The sequence below is a fragment of the Mercenaria mercenaria genome, chromosome 12, assembly GCF_021730395.1.
Source record: "Mercenaria mercenaria strain notata chromosome 12, MADL_Memer_1, whole genome shotgun sequence".
Classification (NCBI taxonomy): domain Eukaryota; kingdom Metazoa; phylum Mollusca; class Bivalvia; order Venerida; family Veneridae; genus Mercenaria; species Mercenaria mercenaria.
This window is the reverse complement of record NC_069372.1, coordinates 6608510-6627900: the sequence shown is the minus strand read 5'-3', so window position 1 is coordinate 6627900 and position 19391 is coordinate 6608510. Positions and strand designations below refer to the sequence as shown.

At 38.1% G+C, this 19391-nt stretch overlaps 1 protein-coding gene across 1 annotated transcript in view; it reads left to right on the top strand.

The window, feature by feature from the left end:
- LOC123534669 (eukaryotic translation initiation factor 4E transporter-like) overlaps positions 1-19391 on the top strand; it is a 49650-nt gene that overhangs the window by 29290 nt on the left and 969 nt on the right. The window contains exons 11-25 of the mRNA XM_053519068.1: positions 383-542; positions 2041-2262; positions 4219-4338; positions 4672-4874; positions 5333-5686; positions 6756-6893; positions 7512-7670; positions 9121-9358; positions 10632-10741; positions 11206-11354; positions 12059-12164; positions 13078-13192; positions 15119-15471; positions 17257-17383; positions 17962-18132. Coding sequence (XP_053375043.1) covers positions 383-542; positions 2041-2262; positions 4219-4338; positions 4672-4874; positions 5333-5686; positions 6756-6893; positions 7512-7670; positions 9121-9358; positions 10632-10741; positions 11206-11354; positions 12059-12164; positions 13078-13192; positions 15119-15471; positions 17257-17383; positions 17962-18132 — 2725 coding nt within the window. The remainder of the gene's footprint in view (positions 1-382; positions 543-2040; positions 2263-4218; positions 4339-4671; positions 4875-5332; positions 5687-6755; positions 6894-7511; positions 7671-9120; positions 9359-10631; positions 10742-11205; positions 11355-12058; positions 12165-13077; positions 13193-15118; positions 15472-17256; positions 17384-17961; positions 18133-19391) is intronic.

The window sequence follows — 19391 nt, the reverse complement described above, 5'->3', positions numbered from 1 at the left end:
AACAAAAAAAAAAACAGGAATTTTATTCTGTCTACAGTATTTGTAAAACAGTATTAAAGAATAAAACCGATTTTTATGCATGTTTATGGTTAAAATTGTGCTTCTTGGTATAAGCTACTTTTAATGCTTTTGTCATGAAAAGGTGGTGCATTTAGGTTCAGAATCTTCCTGTTGAATGATAAATATGTTATCCTGTTAGGGAAAACTAATGAAAGATAGCCCTATGTTGTCATTTTATATTTAATAAAAATGACAATGTATTACTTTTAAATTTTGAAGTTGGGTAAATGTAGAACTTTTTATGATAATTTTATTGCTAAATGAACAAGGTAGCATTAATTGTGTCATCGTAACACTATTTGATTTTGAAAATCTTGTGTAGGATGAATCTGTAGCAGACACAGACCCAGCAAATATTGGTGGGAGTAGATTCTACCAGCTGTATAGGACATCACTGGCTGGAAACCAGCAGGCAAACGTTGGGAGTAAGGAAAACAGCCGGAGGTCGTCCCTGATGGAGGACGAATTTGGTTACCTAAATGGTACATATTTTATTGAATTCTTAATGAAACTAAGAAATCCTTTATAGCTATTTTCATTCTGAATGAGATAACAGATCCAGACAGTCTACTATGGAATCATTTCATTTGTGGGAAAACATTTCATAGTTTTTACTAAAACAGCTGTTTCATGGGGATATGAATTGTAGATTTTAACTTCTGAATATCAAATGAAAGGAAATTTTTTGTGTTTTTGTAGGGATTCAATTTCATGGATTAATGCAACCAAAAAAAGCTAGGTAGTTAGTTTCCGAAGGATATTAATAATTTCAGAGCATATTTGAATGTTGTCCGTCCTTCAAACATTTTCTGGTTCTGGACTTCTGAGAAAGTATGATACACGTGATATCCTGCATCCGCATTACTCACCCCCACAAATATCCCTTAGTTAACCACCTCCACCCCTGTAAAATACCGTATTTTGGTGTGTATAGGTCGCGGTAATGTATAGTCCGCATCTAATTTTTGCTCTGGAAATGGTCGGAAAATTTAACTTCTAGCGTATTAGTCGCAGTTAAATTTCGGATTTTTCCCCAGCAATATTTAATATGTAAATCAATATGGCGGCGGCCATATTGATGCCGCGGACTGAATTATTATCAGAACCTGATTGGTGGAAATCGGACAGTGTTATTTTTGTTCCCAACCGTTTCGTACCAACAGTAGTATCGGTAACAGACTACATCAAAGAAAAGCGGCTTTTTGACACTAATTGGCAGCAGACGGTTTGCGTTTACATTCTGTTGTCATGCAAGTTTAAGTGTGAATTGTTTGCACAGCAATTATAACACCTTTCCGTGTCGTGTAATTAACCGCGTTCTTTTGATTCTGAGTAAAAAGATTAACAAAATATCTCTGTTTGGATTTTTTCTTTTATTTAAATATCAAAAGTAAAAAATTATCTTTCAAGTTTTTTAATACGCTAAGAATTAGTATAAACAATGTTTGGAATGGAGGACGGATCTGTCTGGATTTTATCCAACCCGGAGTACATGTCAGTGGCGTCCAGTAACACGAAAGTAGAAACAAATGTAATTCAGACTGCAAAAACATCTTTGAATTAAAGTCATTCGTAATTTTAATAGTCTGTATGGGTTATTTACGATATATTTTATTGAAAGTAACCCCTATTCGTTGAAAAGCCGCCGATATTGATGTTTTTTATCCATTTTGTTCGTTCGTAACAGATGCACGTAATTTTGTGAGAGCTACGGTCAGAAAATTGGCCCGAAAAAAAAACTGCTGGCAATGTTCTGTCGTATAGGTCGCAGGAACTTTTTCAGGCAGCAAAATGGGTAGAAAAAGTGCGACCTATACACACCAAAATACGGTAATTTTTGCTTGGCATTGAACAGGTGTATTATGCTCTGAGAGGGGAGCTCTTGTCAACCAAAGTAATTTATAATTTTGAGACACAAAGTAATAAATATGTTTAGTTTGCAATACATACATAGAATTTACCTTAGATTTATTGTTATAGATTTGTTAAATGGTTCAAAGAGCCCTGTGATACCGTCGCCTCCACCTCCATCAGCCTCATCTGTGTTTGAACGTTCTACTTTCCTTACCCCATTTGCATCAAGTGATAAACAACATCATCTAGAGTTTGGTACAGTTGGACAGAAGTTTGTCGCCTCGAGCAATACATTAGTCAACGCACTCATCAATAACGCTGCTGTACTAGAGAAAAACAGATCCAGTCGTAAGTTGGGTTTTTTTCTCACTGTTTAGCAATTCTGTGTAAATGTTTTTCGAAAGCTGGGGCCTCCGTGGCCGAGTGGTTAAGGTCGCTGACTTCAAATCACTTGCCCCTCATCGATGTGGGTTCGAGCCTCACTAGAGACATTGAATTCTTCATGTGAGGAAGCCATCCAGCTGGCGTACGGAAGGTTGATGGTTCTACCCCAGGGATATAAATTAACACTCGCCCAGTGCGACCAGATTTAAAGCTGGTCGAGTCAATTTTCCAAGATAGTCGCCCAGCCGGCGAATGGCTTTTGATTCTTCTAAATGTCAATATTCTGGGTTTTCCGAGAGTGTCTTATTAATATGCACGACATCACTTAAAAGTTAAATTGACCAATTAAAATAACCGATATATACTATGACCAATCGGCATACGCGGATTATTTACTCCGTCACGAACAAAGGCTGTGCCCATAGAAATACAGCACTAGAAAGTAGAGGTTTATTGAAGGCTGTTAAAGAGCCTAGAACGGCCGGTTGGGCAGCTAAAGGAAATATTATCAGGATTATGAAAAGTCCTAAAGGCCAAAGAGGACTTTTAATGAAAAATTGGCTGTTAACAGACCGTGGCTGCTTAGAACACTGACCGCAACATGGTTTGTACTTTTTGTACAGACGGTGGTATTATTAATAATTTCGTGACGGGTTGCAAGTCCTGTAACTCTGCAATGTAACAAAATACTAGAATGCAGATGTCCATGAACGACTATTAAACGTGCAGCCTCTATCAAAAATGCCCATAAACAACACGTATCCTCCTCTACAGCTGCAAAAATCATTCAAATACATCCGTGTTTGCGAGACTGTGACCTGTGTTTAGAACATATCATGTACTGGTTGTTAACAACTGTCCTCTTTCAGATTTTGACTGGCTGAGTTTGATGAGTGTTCTGTATTAAAGAAATTGATGTATATTTTTATACGCCCGAAGGGATGTATTATGTTATGACGCTGGTGTCCGTCTGTCTGTCCGTCCGTCTGTCCGTTAGCAATTTCGTGTCCGCTCTGTAACTCTTGAACCCCTTGAAGGATTTCAAAGAAACTTGGCACAAATGTTCACCACATTGCAACGATGTGCAGAGCGCATGTTCCGGATGACTCGCTTCAAGGTCAAGGTCACACTTAAGGGTCAAAGGTCATATATGACTTTGCTTTGTGTATATTGCTCTGCATTGCAGTGCTCTTGTTTTTATTTGGCAGATTTCTTTTTTGTACTTACAGTAATTTTTTTTTTGAATTACTTCCCTTTTATGTTACTATAAATAGCTTATTTTGAAACTTTTTTATTATTGGCCGTAGGGAAAAACCGAGACCACTTCTCTGTGGTACAACATGGATGGTACCTCCAATTTTAACGTGTATTTTTACATACCTGTACCTGATAAGGATTTTTTTTGTAGACTTCGAATATTTTTTTGTGGACTTAGATTTGTTTTTTGAAGTTTGCCTCTTGTTGTTCCAGTCCTTTGGGGCTACAACAGTCAAGTTCCTAAAATTTTGCTCCCATATTATGATGTAAGCCTTCGGGCGTATATTGCCCCGCTTGGCGGCACTCTTGTTTATTTTGGCAGGAATCAAATTACAAGACTTACTTTTAAGTATGTAGATCTAAACCACTGTTGGTATATTTTCCCACCTTAATAGGCTGGGCCCCTACAATTTGCCTGTAAGGAGCCCAGATGGCTAATAGGGTCTGAGTGTTAATTTATATCCCTGCTGCTACCCAAGTGCCTGCTCGTGATGAAATAATGCACGGAGGGGCACCTGGGGTCTTCCTTCACCATCAAAGCTGGAAAGTCGCCATATGACCTATAATTGTGTCTGTGTGACATTAAACCCAACAAAATAAGTAAGTACAGAATGATTACGTTAGTGTTCTTTGATATTTAATTTTCAACGATGATTATTACAGCTACAGGGATGAGGAACTTGCCACAGGAGACGGAAGCTAAATTAAAGGCATTGTTGTTTGGTCGTCTTGATTCGGCATCCAGTAGCGGCAACACAACACCTGGCTTTAATTCGCCTCTCAGTAAGTTTTGAAAACATTTGTGTCTTTATCATGTAAACATAATTGTAATTTTGTTGAGTCTACCATTACGAATATTTTTTTAAAGATTTGTTTTCAGTTAAAGCAATGGGTAATTGATTGGCCTGGCTAAATTTTGTATCTTCTGTTTAGTTAGATGTTGTCCCAGGTAAACCTTTCCTGTTATAAATATATTATACAAACTTGTCATATCATAAATATAACAAAAGCTCAATACACTGTATACTGTCAGATGTGCATTTAGTAAAATACATGCTCTTTTTGTTTCAAAATCAGGGGGGAAAACTTATGTGATTGACTGTTAATCTGTTACAGACGCTCCAGGCAAAGTGAAAACTGTAGCAGAGCTAGAGGGCGAGCTACAACAAGCGAACACTCCGGTAAGATCAATTACCCCACCCAGTCAGCAGAATAGATCGCTACCCCAAGGAGGCAATAATGACCTGACAGCATTTAACAAATTGATCAGCCTCATGCAGGCAGGAGCAGCTAGACCTGTTGAATCCCCGAAACAACCTGTAAGTCTCTTCCTAACACTAGTACTTCCATGATATCACTTCTCATTTTATGCTGTCACTTGTGTAGACTAAATGGTTGTATTTGTTTCACTACTCATACTGAGTGAAGAGTAGTGTTCTGGAACATGTGCAGACTGTTCTAACCTGTTCTTAAACTTAGTGTAGACAGTTCAGTCTCATGATTATCATAAATATTAGCAGCATTTTTCCAGTTCTTTCTTAGAAAATTATGACCATAATTATCATTACAGCAAAGTTGTGACTTTTGGAGGAGATAAATTAGAAATATGTAAGATAGGTTTGTATTAAAGCAAAGAAAATCCATTTATATGGTTATTTGGACACACTTATTGCCCCTTGACCACTCAGTTTATAGTTTTTCAGAATTCTTTAATCTACCAGTAGTAATAGATTTGAGTAAGACGTTGATACCTGTATGTAAATGTTGAACATTTCAGATTAAGGCTGAGGCACGCCCTCCATCACCATTGTCAAATATACCAGGTCACATCCAGCAAGCCCACTTACATCAACACATTATACAGAGCCAGCAAGCTGGTATCCCATCTCAAATACAAGGTGTGCCCCAGCAAACAGTTATGCCATCCCAGATACAAGCCGGGCATCAACAATCTGGTATGCCATCCCAGTTACAAGCTGGGTCCCAGCAGGCTGGTATGCCATCCCAAATACAAGCCGGATCCCAGCAACATGGCATACCCCCACAGTTACATGCTGGACCCCCTCAGCCGCTCCAGGGTAGAGTGATACACAAACCAGAGCCATTAAATCTACAGGGGCACCAACTGCAGGTATTGTCTTTTTAAACCAATTGACAGGGCCTCTAGGACTAAGCATATGACTGACTTATCTGCCCATATCTTCTGTAAGTTTTGAATAAAGTTTGCATTATAGAATTATTTCATGTTTTGAAGCTATCAAGTCAGCTTGCAGAAGGTAAACATAAATATTATTTTTATGCCCTCGAAGGGAGGCATATAGTTTTTGAACCGTCTGTCGGTCTGTCGGTCTGTCAGTCTGTCCGCAATTTTCGTGTCCGGTCCATATCTTTGTCATCGATGGATGGATTTTCAAATAACTTGACATGAATGTGTACCACAGTAAGACAACGTGTCGCGCGAAAGACCCAGGTCCGTAGCTCAAAGGTCAAGGTCACACTTAGACGTTAAAGGTCATTTTTCATGATAGTTGGGCGTGTCCGGTCCATATCTTTGTCATCCATGGATGGATTTTCAAATAACTTGGCATGAATGTGTACCACAGTAAGACGACGTGTCGCGTGCAAGACCCAGGTCCGTAGCTCAAAGGTCAAGGTCACACTTAGACGTTAAAGGTCATTTTTCATGATAGTGCATTCGTGTCCGGTCCATAACTTTGTCATCCATGGATGGATTTTCAAATAACTTGGCATAAATGTGTACCACAGTAAGACGACGTGTCGTGCGCAAGACCCAGGTCCGTAGCTCAAAGGTCAAGGTCACACTTAGACGTTAAAGGTCATATTTCAACATAGTGCATTGATGGGCGTGTCCGGTCCATATCTTTGTCATTCATGCTTGGATTTTAAAAATATTGGGCATGGATGTGTACCACAGTAAGACGATGTGTCGCGCGCAAGACCCAGGTCCGTAGGTCAAAGGTCCTAAACTCTAACATTGGCCATAACTATTCATTCAAAGTGCCATCGGGGGCATGTGTCATCCTATGGAGACAGCTCTTGTTAGTCATTGGATGGATGCATAATTTTTAAAGAATCCATGTTCAGTTGTTTCATGCAATTGTACTACTTTTTAAAGTCCCTTGGATGTGCATTTTAGGCAAGTTTTTATGCAAAGGTAACTGTTAGTTACATTGTTTTAGAACCAGAGAGCAAGTGTTGGTGAGATGCCATTTGACATGATGGACAATTACCCTGGCAACATGCATACACCAACATCTGTAGCCCCACCCCAGCATGGACTTAGTGACGCAACAGCTGCACAGAAACAATTTCTTGAGGTAAGATAAAATGTCTTTTATGCTTCGAGTGTGGGAGGTCGTGGGTTCGATCCCCGGCCGCGTCATACCAAAGACGTAAAAAATGGTACTAGTAGCTTCCTCTCTTGGCGCACAGCATTAAGAGGGTAGTGCTAGGACTGGTCAGCCCGGTGTCAGTATAATGTGACTGGGTGGGGTATCATGTCACGTGTCTACGGCGTGATATTCCAGTGAGGCAGCACTATGAAGTTGGGCATTGTGCTCACTGCTGCAAATAGACACCGTCGTTTATATAACTGAAAAATTGTTGAAAAAGACGTTAAACCAGAACACACGCACACTTTTATTTGTAATTTTGAATGTTTGACTTCAAAGCATTTGCCCCACATGTATGTAGGTTCAAAACCTGGTTTAGTTTGTTTATGTCTTCATATGAGGAAGCGGTGCAGTCGTATTATGGAAGGTCATTGGTTCTGCCCAGGTGCTGACCCATGCCTGAAACAATGCTCGTAGGGGCAGTTGGGGTCTTCCGCCACCAGCAAAAGGCTTAACAGTCTACATATGACCAAAATTTAGTTGATACTTTGAAAAAGCCAACTAACAAAACAAATGATGGAATTTTTCAAATTTTTCTTTCAGGCTTTGCAGCGGAATAAGGAACAGCAATTACAGATTCGACAGGCTGCCATTCAGAATATGCGTAGTAACCATCCTGTCTCAACTCAAGGGCAACAGGCCCACCTGGCATCACAACTGGCCAGTCAACACTCTTCAGTCCAACAACAAGTACAACAAAATGTAATCTTTTTTATGTTGCATATTTAGGGATTGATCGTTGTTGTTTTGGTACATTTAGACAGATATAAACTACATTTGAATTTCTGGCAAATGCATGGATTGCACTTGCAACAAATATTCCCATCCACCTATGACATGTGTTGCCAGCGTAGGGAGATTTACAGGGTCAGCCCTCACATAAAAAGGAAAGTTTCAGATAATCATTTGTTTAGATATTCTAGCATTTCAGGTATTTTAAATGGAAGGAAATTAATTATTTGTCATTGTTTACTTTTTTAGCTCAGGTGAGTTTTTGTGATTGCTCGATGTCTGGCGTCTGTCTGTGTGTCTGTCTGTCTGTCTGTCAACATTTAGCTTGTGTATGCGATAGAGGCTGTATTTTTCAGCTGATCTCCATGAAATTTTGTCAGAATAATTACCTTGATGAAATCTAGGCGAGTTCGAAAATGGGTCATCTGGGGTCAAAAACTAGGTCACTAGATCAAATCAAAGAAAAACCTTGTGTATGCAGTAGAGGCTGTATTTTTCAATTAATCTTCATGAGTTTTGGTTTGAATGATTGCCTAGATGAAATCTAGGTCAAGTTCGAATATGGGTCATCTGGGGTCAAAAATTAGGTCACTAGGTCAAGTCAAAGAAAAACCTTGTGTATGCGATAGAGGCTGTGTTTTTCAATTGATCTTCATGAAATTTGGTCAGAATGATTGCCTTGATGAAGTCTAGGTTGAGTTTGATTATGGGTCATCTGGGGTCAAAAAGTAGGTCACTATGTCAAATCAAAGAAAAACCTCGTGTATGTGATAAAGGCTGTATTTTTCAGCTGATCTTTATGAAATTTTGTCAGATTGATAGCCTTGATGAAATCTAGGTCAAGTTTGAATATGGGTCTTCTGGGTTCAAAAACTAGGTCACTAGCTCAATCAAGGCAAAACCTTATGTATGCAATAGGGGCTACATTTTACACTGGATTTTCATAAAATTTAGTCAGAATGGTTGCCTTGATGAAATCTAGGTCAAGTTCGAATATGGGTTTTTTAGGCTCAAAAACTAGGTCACTAGGTCAAATCAAAGAAAAACCTTGTGTATGCGATAGAGGCTGTATTTTTCAATTGATACTCATGAAATTTGGTCAGAATGAGAGGCTTGATGAAATCTAGGTCAAGTTCGAATATGGGTCATCTGGGGTCAAAAACTGGGTCACTAGGTCAAATCAAAGAAAATACTTGTTTATACTCAAGGTTTTTGCTCCAATTTTAATGATAATTGGTCAGAATATTTTTTTCCATGAAATCACTAGATCAAACATGTTTACACTGTTATGGTGTGTTTCTCAGGTGAGCGACCTAGGGCCATCTTGGCCCTCTTGTGTCATTTATTTCACATGATAGTTTACAACATTGTACAATAAACGTGTATACATTGAGAGTTCAATAGAACATTTTTATTGCAGAATATTCAGGGGAGACGACCATCTTCTGGCGATCCTGTTATGAGTTTCCTGAAGGCAAATCCTACAATCATCACAAAGCCAGCATCACCCACTCCTCCACCCCAACAACAGCCACAGATACCAATAATGAACTTTGTCCAACCCGGGTCGTCACCCCGGGGACCTTCACCATCACCACTCCAGTCAGCACTTCTGTCTCGTCAAGCCCAAGGTTCTCCTAGAGTCCCATCACCTATCAGTAAGTTCATTTTATGCTTTCTGTAATTTACTGAGTATAATTCTTTTAAGGGTTTTTAGCTCATCTGGTTTTTGAGAAGAAAAAAATTACGAGGTGTTGTCACTTGATCATCGATGTCTACGATGGTTAAAATTTTGTTAAGGTCCACCTTTTCTCAAACACTATAAGAGCTACATCTATGAAACTTTGCACTATTGTTTATCAGCATTAGTTCACTATGAAGGCCAAGAACCATAACTCTGATATGCATTTTGTTAGAATTATGAGCTTTTTTGTACTTGGAGAATTTGAATTTCTAGGTTAAAATTTTTGTTTAGGGTCACCTTTTCTCAAACACTATAAGAGCTTTGCTCACTTGTTTTATCATCATTAGGTAAATATGTAGGCCGAGAACCATAACTCTAACCTGCATTTTGTCAGAATTATGGCCATTTTTGTACTTAGAAAATCTGAAATATAACTCTTATTGCATTCTGTCCAGTACTTGCAGACAAGCTGTGGCACCCGCTGTTGGTGCTCATTTAGCTATCTTGCATATGGATGGTCTGTCATCCACCTTCAGTCAACCAACATTTTACTCGGTCTGTTTTATCCTGGAATGGAATTCTTTCAAGTTTGTAGGGGCCGCCATCGCTAATAGAATAACACATTAGAATGATTTCAAAAACAACTCTTAAACTGTTCTCAGATCTTGGTCTGTAGTATCCTTGTCTTTCAAGTTTGTTCATGTTTTTGGCTTTGAAGGGCCGCAGGGTTCAAAAAGCCCTCTAAAAGTTCATGAATTTGATGATATATCTTGAAAATGTCTTAAACACTAAACTCCTTAAAAAAATTATGTCTGTAACTTACTTCAGGGAAAGTATATATGTAAAAAATAAATAGAAAAAAATGAACATAATTTGTATGAAAATATGATATTTACAGCACATTGGTCATCTTAACCAGGATCGTCTTACACCCTGGGTGTGGAACAGTTTTCCAGCTCTAGAAACTCCTGTCAGATATTTCAAAATGTTTAATCAGGTTGAAATTCTTACCAAATTTTATACGTGCAAGTTATTTTATAGAAGTTGATTTTGCTCATAAATTGCACTTTCCACTATAAGCCTTAATAAAATTACAAAACCAACCATGTACTAATATGGGTCTGTCAAGCAGAAACTTGCTGAAATTGACATATTAAGTTCAATACATAAAGAGGACATTAATGAAGGAATAACAAACAAAGACTGCTATCAGAGAACTTACAATTGTTATGATATTTTTGTTACAGTGTTTAGTCAGCAACCTCCGATGCACCTGAGCGCACCTTCACCTATACATCCTGCCCAGGGAGGAAGCTCCCTCTCCCAGTCTCCTGTTGGTCAACCTGCGAATACAAGTGTAAGTTTTGAACTTTTATCAGTTTTCTTTTTTTTCTCATTTTAAGTATTGTGAATAACTCTTTGTGACAAACTCTGTGTTTACTTTGTTTTCACAAAAAGGGACTTTATTCAATGTTGAAAATGAAAAAATGTTTTAACATAAAAGCTAAGTTTGCCGATTTGTGAAATGTATTGTGTTAATTTATTTATTTTGTTGGGTTTAACGTCGCACCGACACAATTATTGGTCATATGGCGACTTCCCAGTTTTGATGGTGGAGGAAGACCCCAGGTGCCCCTCCGTGCATTATTTCACCTTGAGCGGGCACCTGGGTAGAACCACCGACCTTCCGTAAGCCAGCTGGATGGGTTCCTCACACGAAGAATACAACACCCCGAGTGAGGCTCGTATTGTGTTAAAGCGCCATGATTATTTCTTATTTAAAAAGAGAAATGTTGTTAGTTTGTTCTTTAATATTTTCAGACTGTGAATACAATCAGGCCACCTTCAGTTCCACGAGTCCCCAGTCCACAGGAGTTAATCGTTCATACACAAGCTATTTTACAAAATGCTCTCATCAAGAAACAGCTAGAAGATCAAAAAGAAAGATTTTACAAGAAACAGCAAGAGAGGTAGATAGTTTAACCTCATTGTACTGCAAAAGGCTTCTCTTGTTGACTGGTTAAGATTACTGATTTTGAATCACCTTCCACTCAACTGCTATGGGTTTGAGCTTCTTTGGCATGTTGCATTCTTCCTTCTTTTTTTGACGGTATAGTCAGAGTGCCTGTCCTTGCTTGAAATCTTGGAGCAGTGCATACTGTAAAATCATTTAATTTGGTGGGCATGATATTTCGTGCTTTTGGTCAAAAGGGCAATTTCTTTGGGATATGAATTCATGGCAATTTTGTGGGGATATGAATTCGTGGATTTCAACTTTTGAACATAAAATGAATGGGAATTTTACATGTTCATTGGGATTAAATTTCATGGATTTACACAACCACGAAATCCTTGATTGACGAATATTAATGATTTCACAGTAGTGTTCCTTTTGACATAAAATGTGCTATTGTGACAGCAAGCAAACAAACTTATTTTGATACAGAATAAGCAATGTATTTCAATAAAATTTAAATGAGTTCTCGTATAGAAACAAAAAGAAATCAACAAATTTAATAGGGAATGTTGTCAAAACCTTTTGCTAGTTTACTACATATTTTGATAGTTAATGTTTAGATATAATAGTAAAAAGGTGCATGACTAAGATAATTAAGATGAGGAAAAGTAACACATAGACTATGCTGATGTGAAGTCTCTTTTTATATTATTACAGAGTGAAATCTCCAGCTATGGTTGGTAGTAAAATAGGACAAGATGGCATTCAAGGTCCAACAAGAACATCACCAGCACCAGTAACTTCTACCCCAGTTGCTGCTAAGGTATGTACTGCTGTCTTATACATGCACAAGTATTATATTGTCATGTGGAGAGCATTGTTTTCTAGAGAGTTTCAACTTCAAGAACTTGGTACACATCAATCACATTGTTACAGTGTTTATTGCCCTGTAACTTTGTGACCAGTAAACTGTACACCAAATGTTGCAGGGTTTATTGCCCTGTAACTTTGTGACCAGTTAACTGTACACCAAATGTTGCAGGGTTTATTGCCCTGTAACTTTGTGACCAGTAAACTGTACACCAAATGTTGCAGGGTTTATTGCCCTGTAACTTTGTGACCAGTTAACTGTACACCAAATGTTGCAGGGTTTATTGCCCTGTAACTTTGTGACCAGTTAACTGTACACCAAATGTTGCACGGTTTATTGCCCTGTAACTTTGTGACCAGTAAACTGTACACCAGATTTTGCAGTGTTTATTGCCTTGTAACTTTGTCAACAGTAAACTGTATGCAAGTTCTTGCAGTGTTTATTGCCCTGGAACTTTATAAGCTTAGCAGATGGAACACAAGACTGTAAATCAAGAAGTTGCAAGATCTTTGGACAAGGAGTCTTGATGATTGACAGAAGATAACATGTGGGATGTAATTTGTACTTCCCCTCTGATTTTCTTACTTGCAAAGTTCCCAATTTACAGCTAGGCTGACTTTCACTACATAAATGTAAATAATTGAGGCCATGATTGAAACTTTATATTAGTGGAACACAGTCTGAGATATGAATTGCTGAGTGGTATGATGTTTTATTTCCACTATATTGATAGTGGGCCACAGAAGTGATAACAGTTATCAAACCTTGAAATTCTCATGCACATAATGGGGTTTATCTCTAGTCAAGTTCTCAGTAGACTGTACTAATGAATTTAAGAAGTATTTTATTTATTATATTTGTACAGAGTGCTGTAAATGTGGCATTTACTCCGACATCAGTGATTCGCAAGATGCATTCAGAGAAAGCCAGTGAGAAGGAAAAACAGAGGAGAGATAGTGCTGATCTAATAGAGGCTACAGGTTAGTCTGTAAAATATCATTGACATAGTAGAGGCTTCAGGTTAATCTATCTGTAAAATAATGCTGATCTAGTAGAGGCTGCAGGTTAGTCTGTCTATAAAGTAATGTTGACACAGTAGAGGCAACAGGTGAGTCTGTCTGTAAAGTAATGTTGACTCAGTAGAGGCTGCAGGTGAGTCTGTCTGTAAAATAATGTTGACTCAGTAGAGGCTGCAGGTGAGTCTGTCTGTAAAGTAATGTTGACTCAGTAGAGGCTGCAGGTGAGTCTGTCTGTAAAGTAATGTTGAGATAGTAGAGGCTGCAGGTGAGTCTGTCTGTAAAGTAATGTTGACTCAGTAGAGGCTGCAGGTGAGTCTGTCTATAAAGTAATGTTGACTCAGTAGAGGATGCAGGTTAGTCTGTCTATTATATTGACTTAGTAGAGGCTGCATGTTAGTCTGTCTATAAAGTAATGCTAATCTAGTAGAGGCCACAGTTTAGTCTGTCTGTAAAGTAATGCTGATCTGGTCGAGGCTTAAGGTAAATCTGTCTGAAAAGTAATGCTGATCTTAAAGAGGATGCAGGTTAGTTTGTCTGTAATGTTGACTCAGTGGAGGATGCAGGTTAGTCAGTAAAGTAATGCTGATCTAGTAGAGGCTTAAGATAAGTCTGAAAAGTAATGCTGATCTAATAAAATGATGCTGATGTAGTAGAGGCTACAGCTTAGTTTGTCTGAAAATGAAACTGTATGTAGAGGCTGCAGGTTATTCTGTGAAGTTACGCTTACACCAGTGAGCCAGATGAGTTGATTTTTGTGCAGGGGTAAAATTAATATGAGCTCTTTCTGTAATAACACTATTGAACAACTTATTTTTAGCTCATCTGATTTTTTGAGAGAGAAAAATGAGTTATTGTCATCACTTGATCGTCATCGGCGTTGCCTGGTTAAGTTTAATGTTTAGGTCAGCTTTTCTCCTAAACTATCAAAGCTATTGCTTTAAAACTTGCAGCATATGTTCACCATCATTAGCTGACTCTGTACAGCAAGAAACATAACTCCATCCTGCTTTTTGCAAGAAATATGGCCCCTTTTGGACTTAGAAAATATCAGATTTCTTGGTTAAGTTTTATGTTTAGGTCAACTTTTCTCCTAACTATTAAAGCTATTGCTTTGAAACTTGCAACACTTGTTCACCATCAAAAGTTTACTCTGTACAGCATGGAATATAACTCCATCCTGCTTTTTGCAAGAATTATGGCCCCTTTTGGACTTAGAAAATATCAGAATTCTTTGTTAAATTTTGCGTTTAGGTCAACTTTTCTCCTTTATGGTCAAAGCTATTGCTTTAAAACTTGCAACACTTATTCACCATCAAAAGCTGACACTGGACAGCAAGTACCATAACTCTACATTGCTTTTTGCAAGAATTATGTCCCCTTTTGGACTTAGAAAATCATGGGTAGGTCAATATTTCTATTATACAGAGACAAAAAAATCAGATGAGTGTCTGCACCGCAAGGCGGTGCTCTTGTTTCATTTGGTCCTCAGGAAGTGAAATGAAAATTGAGATTTCCCTAAGGAAAATGAAGCCTGCCCACTTAACTCAGTAGAGAAAGCGCAGATGTACGGATTATTGAGTTGTGAGTTCGATCCCCAGGCGAGGTGTATGTTCTCTGTGACAGTTTGATAAAAGACATTGTGTCTGAAATCATTCATCCTCCACCTCTTGATATATGTGGGGAAGTTGGCAGTTACTTACGGAGAACGTGTTTGTACTGGTACAGAATCCAGGAACACTGGTTAGGTCAACTGCCCACCGTTACATAACTGAATTACTGTTGAAAAATGCCATTAAACCTAAAACAAACAAAACAGAAAAAGGAAGTATTGTAAATCACTTCAACACTTAATGTGAAATTTACTGCAACATTTTTTCTTTATTTCAGAACGAGACAATCAGGTAGAACATGGTTCAGAACTGGAAAATAAAGCACAGGACCAACAAGTCTCTCCATTACGGCTAGATCATCCAGTACAGCACTGCACCTCGGCACCACCTACCAGCATACCCCCACCAGCCATGATACATGCGGTGCCACCACCACCATTACCCAATCAGGTCCTACCTAACATGGTCGCGGTGTTACCCGGCCTGCCACCGTTCAATACTAACCAGCTGACGCACCTTCCCCCTCCCCCGCCCCTTGTCTCTACACACCTGCCACCACCATTACTGAGCCCAGGGGCGCTGCCACCACCGCCCCACCCACAGTCTACAGCTCTGGTCACCCAGGAGCAGGTACGAACTTGTGTGGTGTTTGTGTGATCTGCAAATAGTGTATTGTATGGGTGCTCTTTTCCTGTACTCTCTTTTCCTATAGTAACATATTAGGCTGTACCCCATAAAAGTCATATTGCCATTTATTTTCTTACATGTGTTCTGGCCTATTTAAAAGAAACAAGTTTCTTTAGGAATACTGGCAGATGAACTGAAAGCTTAATATAATAATAACTGAAAAGAAAACAAATGGAGATTGACAAAAACACTGTTAGAAGCTGTCTCTATCATTCTTGAATTAAATGGCATATTGTGTATCTGCAGTAGGTCATAATTCGGGGAAGGGGTAATGTATTCCACTGTTTGCATGCATTAACAGATATTTTGCTGTAACAGTTTATATTGAATCTGATATAAAAAAGTTTACTTATTGACACAGAACTAACAACTGCATGTATTTTTGGAATTTTTTAGCTCACCTGAACCTTTGGTTCATGTTGAGCTATTAGTATAGGTGGATGGTCCGTCGTTCATTGTCTTGCATCCATATTTTTACTTAATCATCTTTCCAAAAAGTACTGGTCATAATTACATCTGTGTTTGTAGGAGAAAGGTCCAGAGTTTTGGTCAGATGAGGGACTTAGAGCCTCGTGGCACTCTTGTTTAATGTTTTTGGTGTATGGGATTTTTTTATGCAGTTTGTCACCAGTTATAAAAACATGACATGACTGATGTTCATTTGTTTCGGAATAAAAGGACTTAATATATCTCATATTTCAATACAAATATGTATTTTGTTTATTTAATCACTTATTTCCTGATTTTGATGCTCAGTTGCCTTATTCAGGGTCTTGAGAACTTGCATCTCATAATAGTGCAGCTTAAATTGCATTATTATTTTAAATTTGTAAAATATGCCATCATCGAATAATAAGGAAATTTCAACAATTGGGGATATAAACCAGGGTATCCTTTACATTGTGCTCATTTAATAAAGAAATATTGACACTGTCACAATGGAATAAGAGATGTTTGAGGAATTTATGATAGAGTTCTACTTTACATGGTTGCTATAGCATAGGCTTATTTCACAAAACAGAAACATCAAACTGAAAAATAATTGTATAATTATGCTCCTTGTTCCTATATGAAATTGGATAACTCTTTCTCCATGATACATAAGCCTAGTAGGAGTTCTGTCCCTTGGTGAATGTAAACCTGTTACAACAGTATCACTATAGTCATTCGTCCTCTGCCATGTATTCAAGTGGAGAATTTGTAACTTGCAGAGAACAAGTTTGTACAGAATCCTTGAATATTGGTTAGGTTAACTGACCACCATTACATGAGTGTTGAAATATAGCATTCAACAAACTGTATGGACAAAAGAAAAGCTAACTAATAGTTCAGACCAATACCGGTATAAAGATTTGGGTAAACATACAAATTGAGGAGTTGCAGTGAGAAAAATAGGTCACATATCATGACCTCCAAGTAAAAACATGAATTCCATTAAATATTTGAGTTTGAGTTACCATATGTCATCAATATTCCCTTTCTTTGGAAAAGAGGCATGCAAATATTAGGTTCTCTGGAGACGTTGCAATGTTGAAATTACTAAACGCTGAAGCTATTACATTGGTCAAAATAAATTCTCAGTAACATTGCCTTCATTTAATAATGATTGAAATTTTTTTGACATTAAGCATTGTTCACATTAAAATGTCCACCAATTTATGATACGACTTTTCTCATGATGTAAGTAATATAAAAATAAGACTGTTGTTTTTATTTTTGCTCAACCAGATTGATGCTGTGAAATCGCAGCATATCCGTGCTCTGATAGGTCAACAGAATGTGAACGTGTCCCTTGGTGCTAGCCTGGCTGCAGTCTCTACAGCTTTACCTACGACCGGCAGACCTATTGTTAAAGGTAATTTCACTTTTGTTTTTTAATGTCATACAGTCTAGACAGTAGGTTGTTTTGCCCAGGTGCCTACCTGTGCTGTGTATAATGCCAAGAGAAGAATTTGGGGACTTTCTCCACCATTAAAAGCCTGTATGTTAGACTGAGCCTCTGTATCCACCTGATATTGAGTGTGGGGGAGACTGAGCCTCTGTATCCAAGTGCTAAAGGTTGCCACTGAATTGCTTGCACCAGTACAGAATCACCGCAATCCATAAATATTCTCTCCTCTTATTATATATTTAATGTTTAAGTTTCATGACATCATTTATAATGTCCGTTTCATATGTGTCATTGCATTTAGAAGTTCATTGTTTTTATATGGTATATTTTGTGAATAACAATCGCACATTCTGCAAAATACTCCAGAAAACAGAAGTTATGGCAGTCTTTTAGTTTTGGTCGATAAACATAGAGTACCAGATTGTGTCACTAACCTGACTGGCTGCATAATACCAGATGTACTTGCAGGGATAAAGTCTCCATGTGACCATAATTATGTTGATGTTATATAAAACTAACATAGTGAATGATTTTGACTTCAGGAAATGTATCTGTGGCACCGCCCCTAGCCACACCAACCTCTAAAGACCATGTTCAGAGACCAATCATGGGTGGCAGCACCCCAGTTGTGTCAGCGGTAGACATGGCAAAACTTTTACAGAGGCAAAACATTAGGGGACAGACAACTACTCCGTATGGCATTCCAGTTGCAGGTAAGCATTTTTATTTGAAGAGTATGGTAGGTAGTAGAGATGAGCCATATTCAGCTCTGTACTGGTGTTACTGTTGTTACCCAGCCTCATAGTTTCTAAAAAAAAAAAAAAAAGAAAAGAAAAAGAATTGTTAGTTCATAAATGAATATCAGCTGTAATTGTTAAAACTCGTTTATCAGAAGTTGGATTTATAGTCTATAGTTACTAAAAAATGTTATGATGGACACTGTCATACCAATACACACACCTTTAGACCATTATATAATATTGAAAGCGGTATAATTCTGTGTTGATGGGTGTGGTGTTCCATTAAATCATTCAATTTGTCAGTTAGTTATCACAAAATGTTCTCAGCTGTCAGATAAAATTGACATTTGAACCTTTACTGCAGTGTTAAATTAGTACAAAATTTATAATTGAAAGAAATTTGACAAGTAGGAACATCAGCCAGTGTTTTATCTTGCAAGCCTCGGGGGTCAGTTGGTTATTTAACTGTCGTAATGTTTGATGTTACTTCCTTCTTTGCTAATTGATTATATATTGATTACATCAGTAGCTACAATGATCAAAGAAATCTGCAACAACAATGGGAAATAAGAGAAAATAGACAAAAAGAAAAAAGCTTGAAGAAGTGTCTAACTTTTCACTTACATTCACAATAATAGGGTTAATACGCAAAGATTTTAATAATGTTATAAAAGTTAAGAAATTGTTTATTACTGTGACATAAGCATACTGCATCAAGTTATGGTAGCTGTGATAGAATCACTTGTCCCTCATCGATATAAGTAATAAGCCTTGGTGGTGTACAGTTCTTACACGTGAGGATGCCATCCAGCTGGCTAACTGAAAAGTCTGTGGTTCTATCCACGGTGCATTAAGTAATGCCCATGTGTCATGAGAGAAACCGAACAAAAACAAAAAAGAGAAATACAAAACAGCAACAGCCAGTAGGCCTATTAATCACTACTTACATAGAAGAAAATTATGTAAATTCGCAGTGATTGCAGCTTTGGGGCCTCCGTGCCAAGTGTAAGTCGCTATCAATCACTTGCCCCTCATCGATGGGTTCGGCCCCTAGGGCTATGAATTCTCAGTGAGGAGCCATCGGCGTTACGGAAGGTCGGTGGTTCTACCAGGTACCGTTCGTGGAATATGCAGGAGGGGACCGGTTCTCACCTAAGCGGAAAGTGCAATGACCTTCATGTGTCGGTGGACGTTAAATCCAACAAAAAAAAAAAATAAATTAGCAGCTTTAG